Here is a 22,251-nt window from a genome sequence, read left to right on the forward strand (position 1 = left end):
GGGATGTGTTGAGCAGACGGGAAACAGAGCAAACCACACAAGTGCTACACAGGTGTGGCACCTGCTAGCAAACTAGTCCTTACCTTTTACTTAGCTGTGCAAGCTACACCACTAACGTGGTGCTTCCTCCACTAAATATCTCTCAGGTCAGTAAAGAGGTAGGGTCAAGTTCTATACATTTTTTACAAAGATTATTTATTGGCAACCATCAAATAACTACTTTGAGGTATTTATAAATATTAATACTATAATTTAGCCTGAAGTGAATGGTCTGCACACACCCACAAGTCACTAAAAATAGCTGTAAGCGACTGCAGTAGTTAATTTAAGACAAAAACACAAGAGCAAACCTTTATCCTCTTTTCAAAATACTTTTGTTTAAGATACACAATGATTTCTGCAATCTCTGAAATGGAAAAAAAAAAATCCATAGTTTTGCAATGTCTGGAATGCAAAAAAAAAAAAACTTAAAAAACCCCAGACCAAAACCCCAAACCCCTATCTGCCATATGCAGGACATGGGAAGTGTTCTTCCCCATCCTCTTCACTGTCGTCCTAACTTCAGCTCCTGACATCTTTTTGGTAGGTTCTCTCTATATCTTTAATTGAATTGAATGTATTTCCCCCCAAAATTTGTTCAACCGGCACAAGCGACGTGTTGATCTGGAAAAGTCGATGACTGAACGAGGTCAGGCACTGAATTATCCCATTTGCCCCTGAATAACTTAATCTCTCTCTCTGCTCAGACCACAATAGATTATAAGGTCAAAGCCGAGTGAGGAATCCTTAGAAGCATTTCTCCAATCACCCCAAAACCAGGATCTGTTATTTTGCCTGCCACAAAGTGGATGATCAGTTTCAGCTAAAATACATAAATAAATGTTCGTGCTGTTATCTTCTCCGAGAAGGAAGAATGAAAATAAACACTATCAGTCATGCTAATAAAAAAAACCAAAACCTAACACAACAAAACCAAACCCAAACTATTAAAAAGTGTTTTGCTACATATCTACATCTGCTCCTGTAGCAGAACATTTATGTCCAAGCTGCAGTTAAACCAGACAGATTAATACAGTTTCCTCTGTTCGGTTGTTTTTGGGTTTGGTTGTGTTTTTTTTCCTAGGTTGGGGTTCTTTTTTTTTGCCTTTTTTTTTTTTTTATTTAAACAGAGGTGGCTATTTCGTGACACAGAAAGCAGATCATTCATTTTGCTTCATTCAGCTTGTTCAGTGTGATTGTACCTTACGGGAGGTAACTTGGACAATTCTGGAGGAACATGGTCAGTATGGCTGAAATATCATTTATTTAATTTGTAAAGTCAGAAGGTTCAAATTATTCATTCACTTTCTACCACACAAAACAGAAAATAATCCAAGATTTTTTTTCCCTTTGGTAAAAAAAAATAAAAATCCTACTTAAATCAGTAGTTAGAACAAATGAACAAATTGCATTTATTTGGAGTGCCTGAAATCAGCAGCAGCTCTGCAAAATACCAGACAGATATCAAGTGGTTCTTTTGGCAACAACTTAAAGTAGTATCTAAGCCTACCACCTTTAATTTGCCTTCTCCTCTAGAATTCAGATTTGATTTTGATAATCTTGTATATTTTTATCTACTAAAAATATATTTTCCATGGGATATTTTTGTTTGTTTATTTCCACAGAACCTCTGAAAGAGAAACATAAATATATCTATTTAACCCTTTGGAGAAATAACTTGTGTAGCAACAGAGTGACTTGCTGCCTGGCACAGAAAAGCTCTGTTTGTGGATGTTTCCCCTCAAAGACAAGGTGAGGCTGCACAATCAGACAATAATCTTTAGGTAAACTTGTGGATTAAACATTTTTTTTCCACTTCTAAAAAGGCACAGTCTAACTGTGGTATTTACTTGTCAGAGAAACTAAATAAATCCTTGCCTGTGACATCAGCTGCCATCAATGCTTCTGCCCTGATGACCTTCACCTGAAGAAATCCCACGTCTTTGATGTTATGGAACATCATCATTGGACTCTAAAAAACAAAACAAAATCCAAGAAAAAGTAATTCTAGATAGCAAAAAAAAAAAAAAAAGGACAAAAAGCAGTATTAATCATCTCCTGGCTAGCACATAAATAAGCACGATCCTCTCTAAAGCATTCACACATGTAAATAATAGTCTCTGAAGAATGCCACTGCTACTTGCAGTGTTTTACAACTTTAACTTAACAATGATAAATGCAAAGGGAAAAACAATTAATATTAGTGATTAAATCTAACACTAAACCAACTGAATTAATTGCTTAACAGCACAGAGAATATTGAATGCAGCTTCCCAATATCAGACCTAACATTACAATTCCATTTTTTTTTTAGATAACCTAGGGGAGGAACCTAGGAAGAGGAGACAAAAATAAGAATTTTCAACAACTGCCCAACTGATTTTTAAATAGCAGTGCATTAACAAAATGAATGCAAACAATAAAATATCTCCACCCCCTCACCTCCCGAATATTTTTGCATGAATCATGTTCACGTTTTTCCCTCTGATGGCTCAAATAATATGTTGAACAGTGACTCAGGGCCAACATTTTTTGTTGTAGTTGAACACAACACGCATATAAGCATACAGCACATACGTATACACATGCTTGCTTGTGGCTTGCAGATAACATGAGCAGAAAATCAATCAGGAGTATAGCAATGTAATAATTTTTATATTAATCACTTGGAAAAGAAGAAGGAAAAAAAAACCCAAAGGTAGTATAAAATTTAATTTTAAAATTATTCCAATTCCAGGGCAGGAAACTCTCACTATAAATCACTATTTTTAAACATAAATTTCTGCAATATCTACATACATTTAAAAGAGGAAGGAAAAAAAAATAAAGAGTAGGCTAAAAGTGGCATTTATTCTTCCAGCACAGGTTTAGAAAGCTGCTCGTGAAATGTGCTCTGTTGCTGCTCATTTTAGAGAGAACTAAAAAGTAATGAACACTAGTTATGTGTCATAGCCTTAAAATTCTCCATCTCCTGAGTTTGAATACAAATTGAAAAGTTGCAGATTTTCAAATGGCAGAATGCTGAATGCATCTTTGCAGTCAATTAATATCAAACCTGGCATTATCATTCAATTTTTCAGATAACCTAGGGGAGGAACCTAGGAAGAGGAGATTAAAATAAGGATTTTCAAGCTCCTTTTGAATCATACATACACATGGCCTAATTTTGGGGTGTATTTTGTTCATCACTTCTAGCATGCAGATTGATTCTCTAGTATTTTTAACATCTACACCAACGTATTTAAAGCCTTTTCTAAAATTGTAATGTGGCACAGGTAAAAACCTTTCTCCACTGATTATGATCCTGTCCAGGCTTCTAGAAAACACCAACATCAGGGAAAACAACAATTCAACAGTTCTTTAGTTTATGATAAAGGCTAAATCAACTGTTATGGAAAAGCCAAATAAATAGCACCACTGGTCTGAAAAACACAGGTGCTGCTTAAATGGAATATTAAATGTCAGCTCACAAAAGCCACAGTATGTTCATGCAGTCTGATGAAACATTAAGAGTATATCCAGCCCTGTTATTTTATTAGTAAGACAATTTTAACAGTGGCATTTAATTCCACATGCCCCAACTGACCATCTACTCTTTGCACTGAAAGTTTGACCTTGGGATATTGAACCGAGGGATCAACTCAGTGCAGTAGCTCACACGCTACCTACATACAAACACACATGTGTTACGAAAGGATAATGGCTAATAATTTTTTATCCCTTTTCAATAGGTTAATCAACAGCAAGATGGCTTAAAAAATCTGATGGTCAACTTTAATCAGCACACTGCTTATCTGCTTACAAGCTGAGGATGCTACAGATAGCTCTGCTGTAATTCAGTGGCACCTTGGCACCTTCCCGCATTTATGACAATAATGATCAAGGTTTGGAAGCTTCTTATCAGAACGGGTACCACAGCAGAGATAATTCTGCTCTAATACATGACCAAAGTGAAAGGACTTACAAAAACGTTTCCACCTTCTACTCAAGTTTCCCAGTGACTGAGCTGCAGAAAGGAAACAAAGCAAAAACCAAACGCTGAGCGAGTCAAGCAGCTCCCCCCTTCCTGCAAGGCCATCAGGCACCCTTTTTTCATGCTGGTCACTTCACTCTGCAAAAAGGCACCAGTGCTGTGGTGCACTTTGCTACCTTTGTTAGAATAATTAGGTTTGAACTTTTAGCTGCAGCTGAAGGCAGCTGGCTTGAGATCCATTTGCTGCACATCGTGACTGTGGAGGATGCTGAAGATGTATACAATGCCACGGCTGAGATGCTGGGAGAGGCAAATGACTTTAATGCATGACTTTAAATACACAACTTTTAAGTAATGATTTATCAGATGATATTCTGTCGCCTTATTTGTGATTATTGTTGAGGGCCTCAAAAACCCACATGGTTTCTGAAGCCTGAAATTTCCATAGCAGAGGAATCCATGATTTGCTGCGAATCTTTTCAGCCTTCAATAGATGGGAAAAGATTGAAATGCTCTGGAGATGAGTCCTCTTTATTTTTTTAATGAAAGGCTGTATAATATATTTTCTGTATGGCTGCAGCAGCTGTCAGGGAGAGCATCTCAGTTCAGCTCTATTATGGGAGAAGCAATACCCCATCCTATGGCATCGAGATACACTGAGGGGCCAGCACTGATTGACAGCTTGTCACCATGACGTCTTATTCCATCTCTGTTATGGAGAAAATTAATGTCACACCACCAGCCTTATGACTCGCTGTCATCTTAGAACTGCTCACCTTTTATCAATGCTCTAAATAACATTTCAAGCCCATCGTCTCACGGTGGACAATCTGGTCAAGGGACATTAAATCGGATGACTGTGAAATGTCATAATAAAAATGGAATGCTAACAACTTCTTCTCTAAACTAGCTCCTCTGGTTTTTAAACTGTGACAAGGGGGACCGTGGGTTCAGCACACCCGTTCTGAAAAGGTCATACAATCTCTCTTGGTCTGTGCCCATTAACGCGCCCCCCTCCTCACCCCAAAAGGAATTAATCTTTTCAGACAATTGTGGTAAAATAATGGTTCAAACAGTAATGTCTGTTTAATTTGTAAGGCTCTGATGTTCAGCTACAAATGGTTAAATGACAGTAATAGAGTCATTTTCCAAGGCTATTTGATCTGATGGCAAGGTCAGCTCATTAACTGTTTTTGGCTGCAGAGAAGGTGCCAAAGGAAAAAAAAAATATCTCAGATGGAAGCTACATTTTTTTAAATATTTTTTTTTAAAGAGGACCAAAAGAAAAATTACTCCCAAAATATAGGTCCTCAGTGGGGAGCAGGGCATCTTGCTAATTGCACGCTACCTCTTTGTATCAGTTCTGGAGCAGAGGTACGGATACCAAAAAGAAATCAAACACCAGTGAAAATAAACTATTTGGATTTTGCTCATCCTTGGTCATTTCTTTCTCCTGCTGTCCACCCGTAATTTTAATAAGAACAGTAAAATTCATTTAAAAAAAAACCCAAACAAAAAAAAAACCTTAGAGATGCTAAAAATTTTAAAGACATGTAATGAGGAACTCAGGCCTCTGCAATACCAACATCTTCCAAAAATATAAATGTTTCCCAGTGCATGCAGTAATGAAAATACAATAAAGGACACATATCTATGAATATGTAAGAAAGAGAAATAAATAGATCAGTCTTAACACCACTTAACTGTGCATTACACTGGGGACCAAGAAAGAGAGAAAAAAAAAAAAAAAACAGAGGAGAATTTAGGGAAGCTGATTCTGATTTAGGGATACAGTTTCTATACTGCCACAAAACCACCAGCATCACTTGGCTGCCATACCATCACACACAATAATCCACAGGAATAGGGTACTGCTGGGCAAGTGTGTCACCTGCAAAAATACACCCACCAGAAATCTGTTATATTTGTATAGATCTCTTCTGGCTGCCTCGGCAGACTCTGAAATGCGCAGTAACTCTCCTAATTGTAACTATTTCTCAAAGATGGTGCACAATACCTTAGCTCTCAGTTGGTTTGGGAATATTATGCTTAGCCTCACTAAGTCACCTCTATTAAACTGTGTTTATGATAACACTATTGGTGTATGAGTTGTACAAGCATTAGCAGACAGCTGATTCAGTGGAGATAGCCAGAATAAATTTGCTGAAGCGCACATCCTGCTAATCTGTTTGAAGAACATTGTACAGCATTAGTACTAGCACTTCATGTTATCTGCACAGCCTGATAAGGTACATCTTTATTAAATTCAGTTATTGAAAGGATGTCAGTCATGGAACAGGAATATATTAAAATTTTTAAAAAAAGAAGAAAAAAAAGAAGGAAGTAATAATAAAATAAAATAAAAATTAAGGAGCTCTTTGTTAGTCAGAGCTTGGTTTAATGGCTGAGTGTCTGGAGGAGCCTTTCTAAACACCTGGCAGCATTGTACAACACAAGCTTTGTAATTTTAAGTGGAAATCGCTTCTTTTTTTTTAACTTCTTCCTCAGTGAGGCAGTTACTTTCAGAGGTTGAGGTGTTTGCAAATGCTGGAGTAAGAGCTCCCCTCTCTGTTGCTTTAATAAAACTACACGGGTTCTGTGCACTGAGAGGGTGCTGGGAAACAAGAACACTGCTTCAGAATGTTCTGAAATGGAAATCTTGTTTGAAAAAGTTATCTCCACGACAGAAAGCACTGCTGCAGCCTCTGCTGTGCAGACGGGAAATAAGAAGTTCTTTTGCTCTCTAGTGCAGATGCAAAAAAACCCAACCAACCAAACAAAACTACTGAGCATCTCATAACATTTGGCATAAAAACTCATCCAAAAACTCGACAGCCACGAAAGACCTCTTACTTAGTTTGTGTTTGGTAGAAATTTTTGCAGGGCAGGAGAATTAACTTCTTCAGGTCACAGGATGATAGCAAATAGCTGAATTACTCTGTGAAATTACTCTGGCTGCATAAAGAGGCTACTGCATAGCCTCTGTGATGTACTGACCGTGGTAATGTCAGCAACTAGCCTAAGCAGTTGGTCATTGGCTGAGCATGGTAAGAAAATAAGGGGTAATTTATAAGGCTATACAGGATATTTTATAAGGATATCTAGATTATTATGTGTATCTAAATTATCTCCCTCATTATTTATAAGTCAACACTTTGCAGACACGATGTATATCCAAATTATCCTCTCTGTTATTTATATGCCAACACTTTGTAGACAAAAGAGAAGAACTTCATACATATCTCTTCAGTATCTCCTCTCGCTCCTTTTGGTCCTCCAGGGAGTTGACAGGGAGGTCAGAGATAGTGACCGCAGCTGAGGCTGTGAGAGTGACCAGCAACACCAGGCACCCCTCTCCTTCCTCCAGAGGCATCTCCAACTTGTGGGTTTGCTCTTTGCTCAGGGTTGACAGGTCAACCTGGCACCTAGAAACAAACATTCTCCATCAGCATGTAATTTTCTTCAAGCCAAGCAAGAGCACTCTGCCTTACTTGTGTTCAGCTGGGCGCAGAAAAAACACCGACTTCCAACTTGTGGAAGTGTTTATGTTCAGCTTCAGCCCATGCCCCTTGTTGAGTTTTGTCTTATTTTTAATGCATGTGAACTGTAAGCATTGAAACGAACTTGCAGGCACTAGAAACAAGGTTGGATAACATTCCTTACTCAAACGCAAAAAGAATGTTACCAAACAAGCTTCAGATGCAAACTGTACCTTTTAATACAAACCAAGCTTCTGATGTGAACATTTACTTATGACATTTATCTAAAACCATTAAAAACCTTCCCATAAAAAACAGATACCAAAACACCTGTGTGGACCTAATTGTGAAGGAGTTAACAGAACTGGGCATAGAAAAACCCAATCTCAGCATCACCCAAAAGGCTCATCTCTCTCTCTCGCACTAAGCTGTGTGTGGCTCAGGGTCAAAGCTTCCTGCAAGCATCCAGGATAAAATCTGAAGCCACAACCCCTTATATAATAAGATGTCTCACACTGTAACAAGCAGGGGACTGCTTGTAGCTGTGCAGAGTGGCTGGAGCAGATCCACCCTGCCTGATCCCTTCCTACACAACTCCTGAACCAAACTAATGAAGACAAAAACCGTTTTTGTACATGCTCACCACCAGGAAGAGCTTTGCTGCATCTTTAAAAACAGGTAGAGCACAGAAGAAAAAAATTCCACTGCTACTGAAGAGCCAACCGTAATTAAAACGAGAATACCTTAGGGTCAGTCATTAATTTCTGCCCTTAGAAGTTCACAACATTCAGCTTTCATGGAATCACAGCACCACAGAGTGGCAGTGGTTGGGAGGGACCCCTGGAAATCATTCAGTCCACCACCCCCTGGCCAAGGCAGGGTCACTTAGAGAAGGTTACACAGAAGCATATCCAGGTGGGTTTTGGACACCTCCAGAAATGGAGACTCTGACACTCCTCTGGGCAGTCTGTTCCAGTGCTCCAGCACCCTTAAATTAAAGCTTCCCTAGACTGCAGCGTGGAGCAAGACTAGAAGTTCACAGCCTCTGTGGAATGCTGTGCCAGCTTGCCCTGCACAGGAATTTCTGTGGAAAAAAAAAAAACCACTGTTTGGAGTATTTCAATTTACAGCATCCCCCAGCAACGCTCATTACTTCAAATATATTCCAGAATCCCACCATGGTGTGGGTTGGAAGAGGCCCCTGGAGATCATCCAGCCCAACCCCCTTGCCAAAGCAGGGTCACCCACAGCAGGTAAACAATAAATAAAACCAATCACAACACCGAAATAAATTGATCTATCCCACATACAGTCGAGCCACCACACACTCCACGCTTGAACAGTGGTTATTTAATGTGACAAGCACATGTTCTGTGTGCCACTCTCACTAAACTAAACATCTAGCAAACTCTTTTCATAAAATGTCAATTGATTTTGAAGAGGAAGATAATGTGGTGACCGCAGGGCCAATAAACTGAGAGAAAGGTGTCAGACATGAATAAATAGGCATTTAAGGACAGGAAATAGCCAATTATGAGAATAAGTGCAGCCTCATAAAATGGGCACTGTGCTATCACAGGCAGATTAGATTTGCTACAGGAACATTCCCTCTTAATTTTTAGTTTATTTTTTTTAAACCATTTGCTGTCTGTTGTGCAGCTGCCAAAATGGAACCGAGGCAAAGCTCACCCAGGAACAAGGTTCACTTATTTCAGAATGACAAAAAAAAAACCCTCTCAACTGTCACTGCAGTCTCACCTTGATGTTTACTTTTTATTTTGAATGGTAAGGAGTGAGAAATTCAATTGCCAACAGCAAGGAAAGACTAAAGCTGCTGCTGTCACTGCAGGCTGATGGTCACTATAGGTTTTGTACGTGTCCATAGGCTGTTAAATTTTTATTTAGGCTGTGGAAAGGACCTTAAAGCCCACTTTCAAATGACAAAGATTATCAAGCATTCAAAGCTGGGATAGGTCATGGTGTCCTGCTGTCCCTGGTGTTAAATATGTGAGGGGCCTCGAGCACAAGCCCTATGGGGAGAGGCTGAGGGAGCTGGTGTTGTTTAGCCTGGAGAAGAGGAGGCTCAGGGGTGACCTTATTGCTGTCTACAACTACCTGAGGGGTGGTTGTGGCCAGGAGGAGGTTGCTCTCTTCTCTCAGGTGGCCAGCACCAGAACAAGAGGACACAGCCTCAGGCTGCGCCAGGAGAAATTTAGGCTGGAGGTGAGGAGAAAGTTCTTCACTGAGAGAGTCATTGGACACTGGAATGGGCTGCCCGGGGAGGTGGTGGAGTCGCCGTCCCTGGGGCTGTTGAAGGCAAGGTTGGACGTGGGACTTGGTGCCATGGTCTAGCCTTGAGCTCTGTGGTAAAGGGTTGGACTTGATGATCTGTGTGGTCTCTTCCAACCTTGCTGATACTGTGACACTGATATATCTTAACAGCTTATTTACAAACAGATACCACTTCAAAATACGTCATGAAAAAAAACCACAAACCAAACAAAACCCAAAAACCAACCAACCAAAAAAAAAATCCAAACCAACTAACATTGTTTGTTTCTCACACCAAATTTTCCAGCAGCAATATTGTGATTTCAGCCAATAATCACTAAAGGTACCATTCCAAACTCTCCTGGAGTGAGTGAAAGAATCAGAAAGTCATACTGGTAACCAGTAATGCAGAAATAATCCACCCCTCACTTGAAAAACAGGAAACAGAAGCTAACCCTGCTGTAACAAAAAATCCTGCAAGGGCCAGAAAGCTGCAGTGACTGCAGAATTACACAGCTTACATCAGAGCTACAAGTTCCAAGTTCTCCAGCTCTTGGAGGTAGAGCACTCGTGTAGAATCACAGAGTTGTCAGGGCTGGAAGGGACCTCAAGGATCATCTAGTTCCAACTCCTGTCCCATGGTCAGGGAGACCTCACGTTAGATCAGGTTGCTCAGAGCCACATCCAGCCTGGCCTATAACAACATCAGCCTTTTACAACATCAGGCTTCAGACTGGAAGAAAGTGGATTGAGGTGGGACATTAGGAAGAAATTCTTCCCCAGGAAGGAGGTGAGGCACTGGAATAGTTTGTCCAGAGATGCATTGGAAGTTCCAATCCTGGAAGTGGTCAAAGAGAGTTTGGATGAGGCCTTGAGCAATCTGGTCTAATGGAAGGTGTCCCTGTACATGGCAGGAAGGTTGACACTGGATGATTTCAAGGTCCCTTCTAACCCAAGCCAGTCTATGATTCTGTTACTTTTCATTCAGGCTAAGCGAAGCACCTTGCAACTCAGTTATACTCCTGAAGTTTTTCTATGGCTACAAAACATTCCTACCATCAGCACATCTGGAGCAGATCACCTGAGAAATACCTCTGTGCTCTGCTCCATAGATCTCCAAGAACAGCCCTCCCTCTTGTTCCCTAAAGTCGTGTTCAGGGTAGGGAGTGATCACAGGACCACAAGATCACAGAATGTTAGGGCTTGGAAGGGACCCAAAGAGATCACTGAGTCCAACCCCCCTGCCAGATTAGGACCATACAATCTAGCTCAGGTCACAGAGGGATGCATCCAGACAGGCCTTGCAAGTCTCCAGAGAAGGAGACTCCACAACCACTCTGGGAAGCCTGTTCCAGTGCTCTGTGACCTTTACAGTAAAGAAGTTCCCCCTTGTGTTGAGGTGGAATCTCCTGTGCTGCAGCTTATACCCATTGCTCACCTTGCAGTGAGAGCCTTAGCATTTTTACAGGGAACACATTCCCTGAAGGACACTTAGATAAGCTGATGAAAAACCAGGGTGATTCCATTAAGGAGCATCTCCCTTGTGCTTCATGGAAATCCAGCTGAAGAAAGTCTACATGCATTTCTCATTCCATGTCTAGTCCTCTCCTCTGGCCTTGCAAGAGATGCAGCATACATGTTTCTGACTCAGAAGTGCCAAAGCTCAGGGGGCATTCAGCATTTCAGTCAAAAGGGGAGACCCATCCACAAGAAGGGTTGTAAGGAGGAGCCAGAAAACTACAGAGCTGTCAGCCTGACCTCAGTGCCAGGCAAGGTCATGGAACAGGTAATCTTGAGTGCCATCACAAATCACCTACAGGATGGCCAAGGGATCAGGCCCAGCCAGCATGGGTTTAGGAAGGGCAGGTCCTGCCTCACCAACCTGATCTCCTTTTATGATCAGGTTACCTGCCTGGTGAATGTGGGGCAGGCTGTGGATGGAGTCTACCTGGACTGCAGCAAAGCCTTTGACACTGTCTGCCACAAGAAGCTCCTGGCAAAGCTGGCAGCTCGTGGCTTGGACAGATTCACTCTGTACTGGATCAAGAACTGGCTGGAAGGCATAGCCCAGAGAATGGTGGTGAATGGTGCCACATCCAGTTGGCAGCCAGTCACTAGTGGTGTGCCTCAGGGATCAGTGCTGGGCCCAGTCCTGTTCAATATCTTTATTGATGATCTGGACGAGGGGATTGAGTCCAGCATCAGTAAGTTTGCAGATGACACCAGGCTAGGAGCAGGTGTGGATCTGCTGGAAGGTAGGAGAGCCCTGCAGAGGGACCTGGACAAGCTGGATGGGTGGGCAGAGGCCAATGGGATGAGATTCAACAAGGCCAAGTGCAGGGTTCTGCACTTTGGCCACAACAACCCCAAGCGGTGCTATAGGCTGGGGACTGAGTGGCTGGAGAGCAGCCAAGAGGAAAGGGACCTGGGGGTACTGATAGATAGTAGCTGAAGATGAGCCAGCAGTGTGCCCAGGTGGCCAAGAGAGCCAATGGCATCCTGGCCTGCATCAGGAACAGTGTGGGCAGTAGGACAAGGGAGGTTATTCTGCCCCTGTACTCAGCACTGGTCAGGCCACACCTTGAGTGCTGTGTCCAGTTCTGGGCCCCTCAATTCAAGAAGGATGTTGAGGTGCTGGAAGGTGTCCAGAGAAGGGCAACAAAGCTGGTGAGGGGCCTGGAACACAAACCCTATGAGGAGAGGCTGAGGGAGCTGGGGGTGTTTAGCCTGGAGAAGAGGAGGCTCAGGGCTGACCTCATTGCTGTCTACAACTATCTGAAGGGAGGCTGTAGCCAGTTGGGGGTGGCCTCTTCTGCCAGGCAAGCAGCAACAGAACAAGGGGACACAGTCTCAAGTTGTGCTGGGGGAGGTCTAGGCTGGATGTTAGGAGGAAGTTGTTGTCAGAGAGAGTGATTGGCATTGGAATGGGCTGCCCAGGGAGGTGGTGGAGTTGCCATCCCTGGAGATGTTAAAGAAAAGACTGGGTGAAGCACTTAGTGCCATGGTCTAGTTGACTGGACAGGGCTGGGTGCTGGGTTGGACTGGATGATCTTGGAGGTCTTTTCCAACCTGGTTGATTCTATGATTCTATGATTCAATGACTTCCCAATTTACTGTAAGAAGAAGTCTTTTTTTCCCCACTAAGAGTTGACTTTTTAAATGAAAAAAAAAAAAAAATCAATGCTGCTGTCAAACCAAATTTTCTTGCAAAAGAAAACTTAAAACATTTTCTCTTAGATCTGCTTTGCCCTCACCAGATCTTCACAGGGCACCAAAATGGAGAAGGAATCCTGGTTTTGTGAAGGTGGTTGCTAAACTCTATCCCTACCCCAGAATAATCTTAACTTATATCAGAAGGGAAACCAACAAAGTTTCCATTTTGGATTAGATTTCCTCACATGCACTGAAGTTAACAAAATACCTCTAAAGATAAATAGCTCTGGAAAGTTCAAGTTGACAGTGTCCCTTTACATTTCACTAAGAGTATCTATGAGCATTCCAAGCTTTAAAGCTTCAGCAGTGCTGACTTTTACATCAGTTAAGATGTTCCCTTAAAAGACATTTGTCACCTACAACTGTTTCCATGGAGAACAAAGATGCTTTGAGGATGAAGGTGAACTTGAATGTTACCAGAAAGTGGTGCAGAATGAGCATTGTGGTGGGCAGACATTTTTGTCTTGCATTCTCAAATTGAGGACTACGATAAAAATTACAGCTGTTTTGAGAAGGCCGTAAGTTGGATGTGACTGGTGGATGTCACACTGAAAAGCAGGAGATAACAGTAATTTTGGACAATTTGGCTTTTCATGGAAGTACAATCTACATGCTGCTACTGAGAGAAAAAGTCCTCTCCCTGTCATCCTGAAGAATTATAGCAAAAACAGCCATTAACTCCATAGACAGATTTTCAAGCACGGCTGTAAATCACATCTCAGGGAATTTCAATTTTTAGGGCAGTTTGAGCATTTTGCCTTATTCTGCTGCTCTACACTCCTTACACACTGGTTTCAACATCAGAAGTTGCACCAGAGGCAAGAAAAGGGTGGCTGTGTCTGGCTGAGTCCCTGGGAAGACACATGGAGGCATGTTCCCTGAGATCAGCTCTGCACATTGCTGGGCAGAGAGGAACCACATCAAGTTCCAGGGTTGGGTCCTGAACTTAGAATCATAGAATCAACCAGGTTGGAAGAGACCTCCAAGATCATCCAGTCCAGCCTATCCCCCAGCCCTATCCAGTCAAGTAGACCATGGCACCAAGTGCCTCATCCAGTCTTTTCTTGAAGACCTCCTCACCACTACAGGTGAGGGGCAACCTGCTGGAAGGCAGGTCTGTGAAGAAGGACCTGGAAGTGCTGATGGACAACAAATTCACCATGAGCCAACAAAGTATACTTGTGGCTAAGAAACCAAAGGTCTCCTGGGGGGCATCATGAAGAGTGAGGCCAGCAGGTTGAGTGAGGTTCTTCTTCTCTACTCTGCCCTGATGAGACCACAGCTGGAGCACTGTGTCCAGTTCTGGGCTCCTCAATTCAAGAGCGACTGGAAACTACTGGATAGAGTCCAACAGAGACTCAGAAGATGCTGAGGGGTACCCTTTGGGCACGTTCAGAAGAGTGCGGTCAGCAGGTCGAGGGAGGTTCTCCTCCTCCTCTACTCTGCCTTAGCGTGCCCATAGCTGGAGTCCTACATGCATTTTTGGGCTCCCCATGTCAGGAGAGACAAGGAACTGCTAGAGAGAGAGTTCATTGGGGGCTATAAAGATGTTGAACATCTGTGTGTGCATCTCTGTGAGGAGCAAAGGCTGAGAGCCCTGGGGCTGTTTAGCTGGAGAAGAGCAGCCTTCCTGGCCATTGCAACCTTGGACAAGCTGCTGTGGGTGTCCCTGCTTTAGCAAGTGGGTTGGACTGGATGATCTCCAGAGGTCCCTTCCAACCCCACCATGCTGTGTTGTGGGATGGTCCTGCACTGGGTGGATCTTGATTATCATGTCTTGGAAGTTCAAAAGGGAGAAAACCCACGCAAGTGCCTCAAGCTGGCAGAGAAGTCGCTGCAGAAGCAGGGTACAGCTCCTGTGGAGGAAGGTTTGAAGATTCAAGGAGAATCCAGCACTTGTTCAGTGTGTTAATCGCCCAAACCGTTAGAAATACATTTCTGATTTATTTTTAATTTGAATATATCTGGCCTATGGTTCCTTTTATGCCTTTCTTTACTCTGTTGAAAAAGCCTTTAGTGCTCCGTATCTTCGTCTAGTGAAGGTACTCATATACCATAATCATATCTCTTCTTGATCTTCCTTTTGATATGCTAAGCACCTTCAGCTCCCTATACATTTCCTTGGAACACATCTCCTACAGCCCTCAAATGACTTTTTTTGGTAACTTTTCTGATCCAGTGAAATTCTCCTGCATCCTTTTTAAAGAGTGGAAGCCAGAACTATATGTAGTATTTTATTATCAGCATGTCTAAGAGGTAAAAGTCACCTCCCCTCTCTAGTTCTATCAGAACCTGGAATGTAAGACCACGTTGGCACCCTGGTGAAATATCCTTGCTAATGAATGAATTACAAAGGGAACTACATGACATAGAAGGCCTCTTAAAAGCCAGGTGGCCAGGCAAGGGAGAGACAGCAGATAGCGAGATCATTTTCTCACATGACAAAATAAAGCATAAAAGAGGAATTGGCACAATCCTAAGTGATAGGGACAGAAAAGCACCACTTGGCTACAACCCAGGCAACTTAATTATCATCATGACTTGTTCAGGAAGACAGCCTTTTAACTGCACTGTGATCCAGGTCTATGCTGCTCCAAAGGATGCCAAGGAGAGGAAACTGTGAGATTCTGCAATTAGAACTGAGCTGGACACACATCAGAAGCAGCGAGGCATGAACTGCTACAATTTGTGAGACTCCATCTCCTTTATGAGCAGAGTACAATGTTCCAGTAAAAACTCAAGAAACAAATGGAGAGGGGAAATTCTGCAAAGCAGTGGCAGGAAAAGGAGGGGGCTCAGAAAGGCAGGACTGCAGTGACACGAAGTTCCTGGGAGAACCAGAGCGTGGTGTCTTCAAGCACAGAGATAACGAGAAAGAATTTAAACGACAGACCCTACACAAAGGCTGTGATAGGTGGTGGAGAGAGGTGAGAGACTGAAACCCAGGAAAGCTCCCAAAGCAGCTGGGAACTGTAACTCGGATTAACTGGGACACTGATGAAGCTAGAGAGGATCCCCAGGAAGCTGAGAGCATGTGTCCTGAGTGCAGAGCTCAGCAGGACCTGGGAAACAGGGATGCCAGACGCTGGGCAGGACAGAGCCAAGCAGTTTGAGATATCTGTGCTGGTAATGGACATATGAGAGACACAGGAAATAAAACACAATCTGACTGGTAACAGGACCCCAGAATCTCACCATGGTGGGGGGTGGAAGGGACCTCTGGAGATCATCCAGTCCAATGAACCTGCTAAAGCAGGGGCACCACAGCAGCTTGCCCAGGATCACAATGGCCAAGGGTGGTTGGAAGCTCTGCACAACCTCTCCGGGCAGCCTGCTCCAGGCCTCCATCACCCTCACATCAAAGAATTTTCTCCTCCTAGTCAGATGCAACCTCCTGGGTTCCAGTTTGTGCCCACTGCCCCTTGTCCTGTCACTGGGCACCACTGAGCAGAGTCTGGCCCCATCTTCTTGCCCCTTACCCTTTAGTTCTTGATGAGCATTGATCCCTCTGGGACTGCTCTTCTCCAGACTCATCAGCTCCAAGGCTCTCAGCCTTTGCTCCTCACAGAGATGCTCACAGAGATGCTCAGCATCTTCATAGCCTTCACTGAACTCTCTCTCTCCAGCAGTTCCTCGTCTCTCTTGAACTGGGGAGCCCAAAAATGCATGTGGGACTCCAGCTATGGACACACTAGAGCAGAGCAGAGGAGGAGATCCTCCCTCGACCTGCTGGCCACACTCTTCTGAATGCACCCAAACAGTCCCTGAGCAATACCTAGATATGGACAAGTGTTTATTGCTTACTAGAAGAATTTTTGTCCATGCCACAGACCCCTGTTGATAGATTTTGGATTTAATGACTAAGGTGTTCCAAGGCATAGCTCTTCACAATGCAGCTACAAAGGTACTTTCAAGATATCACAGACAGGAAAAAAACACCTGCTGAAGCTTTGTGATGTGATGTTCACCCCATGGCTCAGCCACACAGGACAAACCTGCTCTGTCAGTGCTGTCACCACTGCAATTTCTTTCAGCAAAATTAACACTTTTTCCTTATTGCTTTGAAGAATGTTGTGTCCTCCTACGTGGTTCTCCCTTTGCTAGTTGGTCAAAGCAACTTAGCAAGAGTTTTCACACAGCTAATCTGCGCCTGCCCGCTAGGCTCACAAAACCTTACACAGAGCCACAGAATCATTAAGGTCGGAAAACACCTTCAAGATCATAAAATTTAATAGTTAAGACCATAAGTCCAACTGCTAAGATCATTGAGGTCAACCCTTAACCATTATCTACACCCTCAACACTATGCTCTCTACACTTTACTGTCATGCTCCTATTCAGGCAGGCATTCCACTTTTCCTTCTCCCTTCCTCTTATGTCACAACTCATCCTTAGAATCACAGAATGGTTTGGCTTGGAAGGAAACTTCAAATTCACTCACTTCCAAACCCTTGCCATGGGCCAGGAAGCCTCCTGCTGGATCAGGTTGCTCAAGGCCTTGTCTATCCTGAATAGTTCCAGGGAGGGAGCATCCACAACCTCCCTGGGCAACCAAAGTCTCACCATACTCACTGTCAAGAATTTCTTTCTCCTCTCCAGCCTCAATCTCACTTCTCCCAGCTCAAAGACATTTTCTCTTATCCTGGCACTTCCAGCCTTTGTCAAAGGTCTCTCCCCAGTTCTCCTGGAGCCCCTTCAGGCTCCGGAAGGCTGATCTAAGATCTACATGGAGCTTGCTCTTCTCCAGGCTTAACAGCCCAAACTCTCCTGGACTGTCCCCATGGTCCCTGCCCTGCAATGACAGCAAGTTTCCTATAACTCCTACTGCAAACAAGATTGCTTACTTCATGCAGTGGAGCACACTTCCATGTGTGGGAGACACAAAGTTCAGAAGCAGGATTCACACACACAATCCAGCTGGTGTGCAGCACTCTGTGTTTCAAAATGCCTTGTGCAACCTCACCAGTTTTGCAGCATTGCATGAAAACAAAAACTGACAATTAAGAGCTGTAAATGATAAAATATCAGGTAAGAGAAAGGTGCTGAAGATTTGAAAACCAAAACATAACATTTTTTGGGCTTTCCAGCAGAACAGCAGTACCTCTGCATTCAAAAAATAAGTAAAGCTGCACAAGGATGGTAATAAATGTGTGGAAAACCCAAAGGCCAGATTTGGAGATGCAGTGTGTACATCTTTGACAACAACCACAAATGGAGGCAGCTCAGCACAGCTCAGGGTTTGTCAAGGGCAGACCTGTCAGCAGCAGTTTTAGATTGCAGTGTTTGGGGCAAAACTTTTATTTTACACTGAGAATGATTTACCTTTAGCCATCCTGTGTGACCAACAAATCATTACACACCCGGGCTGCTGATTGTGGGCTTGCACGGAACTGCTGAGTAATTCACACAAACTCACTGTTCTAAACACGAAGTGCAGTGGTAGGTAGGTATGTTTTAACTTTGAAAAATGATATATATCCTTCCAAAGTTACTGCAACACGCAGGTTATTTTCAAAAGCCCAGGGGAAAAGAAGTATTTGAAAGCCTGGCATAATAAAACATACTTGCGGTCCCAAGATTAACCTGTTTTGTCTCTACAGAGTTTTTCAAAATGGAGAAAATTTCAAGATCCATAAATTTTGACACTGAAATGGACTTCCACACCTATTATTAGAATCACAGACACATGGAATCAGTTTGGTTGGAAAAGACTTTTAAGATCATCAGCCCAACTGTTCTCTAGTTCCACCGAGCCTGGTGCTAAACCATGTCCCTCAACACCACATCTCTGAAACTCATCCAGGGATGGGGATGCAGCCATCTTCCTGGGCAGCCTGTTCCAGTCTTTGAGACCTCTTTCAGTGAAGAAGTCTCTAATAATGTCCAGCCCAAACTTTCCCTGGTACAACATGAGGCCATTTCTCCTTCTATCACTATGCAGGATGCAAAGGCCAAATGCCACCTGGATGCAACCTCCTCTCAGGGAGCTGCACAGAGCAATGAGGTCTCCCCTCAGCCTACTCTTCCTCACACTAAACACCCCCAGCTCTCTCAGCTGCTCCTCACCAGCACTGTACTCCATACCCTTCACCAGTTTCCTTGCCCTTTTCTGGACCTGCTGCAGCCCCTCAATGTCCTTCTGGCAGTGAGGGGACCAAAACAACCCAGCACTCAAGCTGTGGCCTCGCCAGGCCAGCACAGGGCCAAAATCCCTGCCCTGCTCCTGTTGCCCACACCGTTGCTGATCCAGGCCAGGATGCTGATGCCCTTCTTGGCCACCTGGGCACACTACTGGATCATCTCCAGCTACTGTTAGCACCCACAAGGCCTTTTCTGCTGGGCACTTTCCAGCCACTCTGCCCCAAGCCTGGAGCCTTCCTGAGGCTGTTGTGACCCAAGGGCAGGACCTAGCACATGGCCTTGTTTAGCCTCATCCCACTGGCCTCAGCCCATGGATGCAGCCTGGCCAGGTCCCTCTGCAGAGCCTTCCTACCCTCCAGCAGATCACCACTGCCACCCAATTGAATGTCACCTGCAAACTGCCTGAGGCAGCCTCAATCCTCTCAGCCAGATCACTGATAAAGACATTAAAGAGTCCTGTCCCAGTACTGAGCCCTGGGGGACACCACAGGTGAGCAGGCCCCAGCTGGGGTTACCTCCATTCCCCACCACTCCTTGGTGAACACCACTCTGCTCAGAACCTCCTTATGGGGAAACAGTACTTTAAAAGAAAATGGCCAGTATTTGAAGTCACAGCCTCCACATCCACACTCATCTGTAAGCAGTAAGGTATTTAGTGCCCTTCACCCACATGTACGTGCATGTTGGAGAGCCCACCTATAGCTCTACAGCACCACTCAGTTCTCTCTGATAATCTTCAGACTCCTGTAGTTAAAAGGCATAAAATTCAGTGGGGAGAAGATAAAAATGAGCAAGACATAAACATTTTACTTAAATATCTCACTCTAGTGTAGAACTTTTGAGAGGTGTATCCCTCTCCTTCCAGATCAGTAATGCAGCAGCACATGGTGCAGTTTGGTGCTGGGACTAGTGCTGATTGACTGATTGGTGCTGACTGATGACCTGGGCAGTGGCATCGAGGCACCCTCAGCAAGTTTGACAATGACACTAAACTCTGTGGTGAACATGCTGAAGGGGGGGCATGTCACCCAGAAGGACTTGGACAGGCTGGAGATGTGGACCTCTGTGAATGTCATGAATCATGAGATCCAACAAGGCCAAGAGCAATGTCTTGCTCCCAGGTTTGGGCAACTCCAACCGCAAATCCAGGCTGAGCACAGAACAACTTGAGAACAGCCCTGAGGAGAAGGACTTGGGGGTGCTGGGGGGTGCAAAGCTGGACATGAGCTGTCACCAAGCATGGCCAGGCTTGAGCCAGCCCTGACCTGGGCTGATCTCTAGCAGTGTAGGCAGCAGAGTCAGGAAAGGTATTCTGCTTCTCTGCTGAGGCTGCCTCCTGCAGTGCTGGAGCAGTTCTGGAGTCCTCAATACAGCCCAGACAGGGATCTGTTGGAGAGGGACCAGAGGAAGCTCTCTGCTGTCAGGGCAGGCTAGGAGAGTTGGGGATCTTCAGCCTGGAGAAGACTCCAGGGATACCTTAGAGCAGCCTTCCAAGTTACTGAAGACCTGGAGAGTGACTTCTGACAAAGGCATAGAGTGACAGGACAAGGGGTAAAGGCTTCAAACTGGAAGAATGTGGACTGAGATCAAACATTAGGAGGGAATTGCTCCCCAGGAGGGTGGTGAGGCGCTGAAACAGTTTGCCCAGGGAAGTTGTGAAAACTCCAATCCTGGAAGTGTTCAAAGCCATGCTGGAAGAGGCATGGAGCAATGTGGTCTACCAGAAGGTGTCTCTGCCCATGTCCTTCAAGGTTGCTTCTAACCCAAAGCAGTCTTTGATCCCATTGCTTGTATTTGTTGTTACTATAAAAAAATAGACATGCCACAGCAGATTAGATGCTGAGGAACTAAAAGCTCTATTTTCATCAGTTCAACGTTGGGTTTGGGTGGGGTTTTTTTGTGTTTGCTTGGTTGGTTGGTTGCTTTTCCTCAAGGACAGAGCTCAGAGGGTTGTGGTCACTGGCAAGGTCCATCTAGTTGGAGGTCTGTGCTGTGCGGCATCCAGTGTGACCCAGACAGGACAGGGAGTTGGGCAGAGGGGAACTCTATGAATGTCCACAAGTGCGAGTGTAGGGTCCTGCACCTGTGGAGGAACAACCCCTGCACCACTACAGTGAGGAGTGACATTCCAAATCCATCTGGACATCATCCTATGCAACCTGCCCTGGGTGAGTCTGCTCTGACAGGAGTTTGGACTCTTCCACCTCCTAGCATGCTAGGATTCTGGGAATCTATTTCTTCACATCCATTAGTGGTGAATTTGGTAGAGGAGGGCTAATGGTTGGACCTGATGATCTCAAGGGTCTTTTCCAACCTAACTGATTCCATGATTATTTGTTGTGTGCCCATCTACATGGTCAGAAAGATCCATCTGAATGTTCAGGACAACATTCAGAGAGTTTATGAGAAATTCCACTTTGGTAGAGACACAATTAACATCTCCCTTTAGTGGATGTACTACACACAAGATCTTCTGTTCCCAACTGCCATCAGATGGGGGAAACAAAATGATGGGATGTATAAATACTGACAGAACCAGATACATATGAGGTCAGCAGTGATTCCCTGGCACAAAATCCAAGCGAAATTCACTGTCATTTTAAAGATAACCACATGTTTTTCATACCAATAAAATAATGCCATAAATCCTGTCCTACTGGGTTGGAAATAACTTCAGCTGAATAAGAATTGCATGACATAGGATTTACTTATCATGTGTGTTCACAGAAACAACTTCTTCTCTGACAGCATTCATTCTTGGCAATTTATTGCCTCTGTCAGCAGCCAATTTGTTCAGATTACTGCTCTGCATAAAGGTGTAACAATCATCAGAATTTATTAGCTGATTATGGTAGAGGTGACAGTCAAGATCGCCCTCGAGAAGGAAGATGATGAGGAAGTTAAATAATTACATGAAGATTAAAATCATTTCACCTTCATTTTGGTCTGTAGTGTTGCCTACATAAACTTACTGCTATCTGTGTTTTTAATCACTGGAGTACATTGACTCAATGCAGCAATGATTAACTCTCAGCAAAAGCACGTGAATATTAAATCACAGGATCACAGAATGGCTCAGGGTGGAAGAGATCAACCTTCCTGCCACAAGCAACGATGCCTCTCAACCAAGGTTAG

The 22,251-nt window shown here is 43.9% G+C and overlaps 1 protein-coding gene across 6 annotated transcripts in view; it reads right to left on the reverse strand.

The window, feature by feature from the left end:
- MCTP1 (multiple C2 and transmembrane domain containing 1) overlaps positions 1–22,251 on the reverse strand; it is a 411,441-nt gene that overhangs the window by 170,025 nt on the left and 219,165 nt on the right. For all 6 annotated transcript variants that reach the window (XM_064140769.1, XM_064140771.1, XM_064140772.1 and 3 more), the window contains exons 9-10: positions 7,251–7,437; positions 1,918–2,011 (exon numbers count right to left, since the gene is read on the reverse strand). In XM_064140769.1, coding sequence (XP_063996839.1) covers positions 1,918–2,011; positions 7,251–7,437 — 281 coding nt within the window. The remainder of the gene's footprint in view (positions 1–1,917; positions 2,012–7,250; positions 7,438–22,251) is intronic.

The sequence above is a fragment of the Pogoniulus pusillus genome, chromosome Z (genome assembly GCF_015220805.1).
Source record: "Pogoniulus pusillus isolate bPogPus1 chromosome Z, bPogPus1.pri, whole genome shotgun sequence".
NCBI classification, from domain to species: Eukaryota; Metazoa; Chordata; class Aves; order Piciformes; family Lybiidae; genus Pogoniulus; species Pogoniulus pusillus.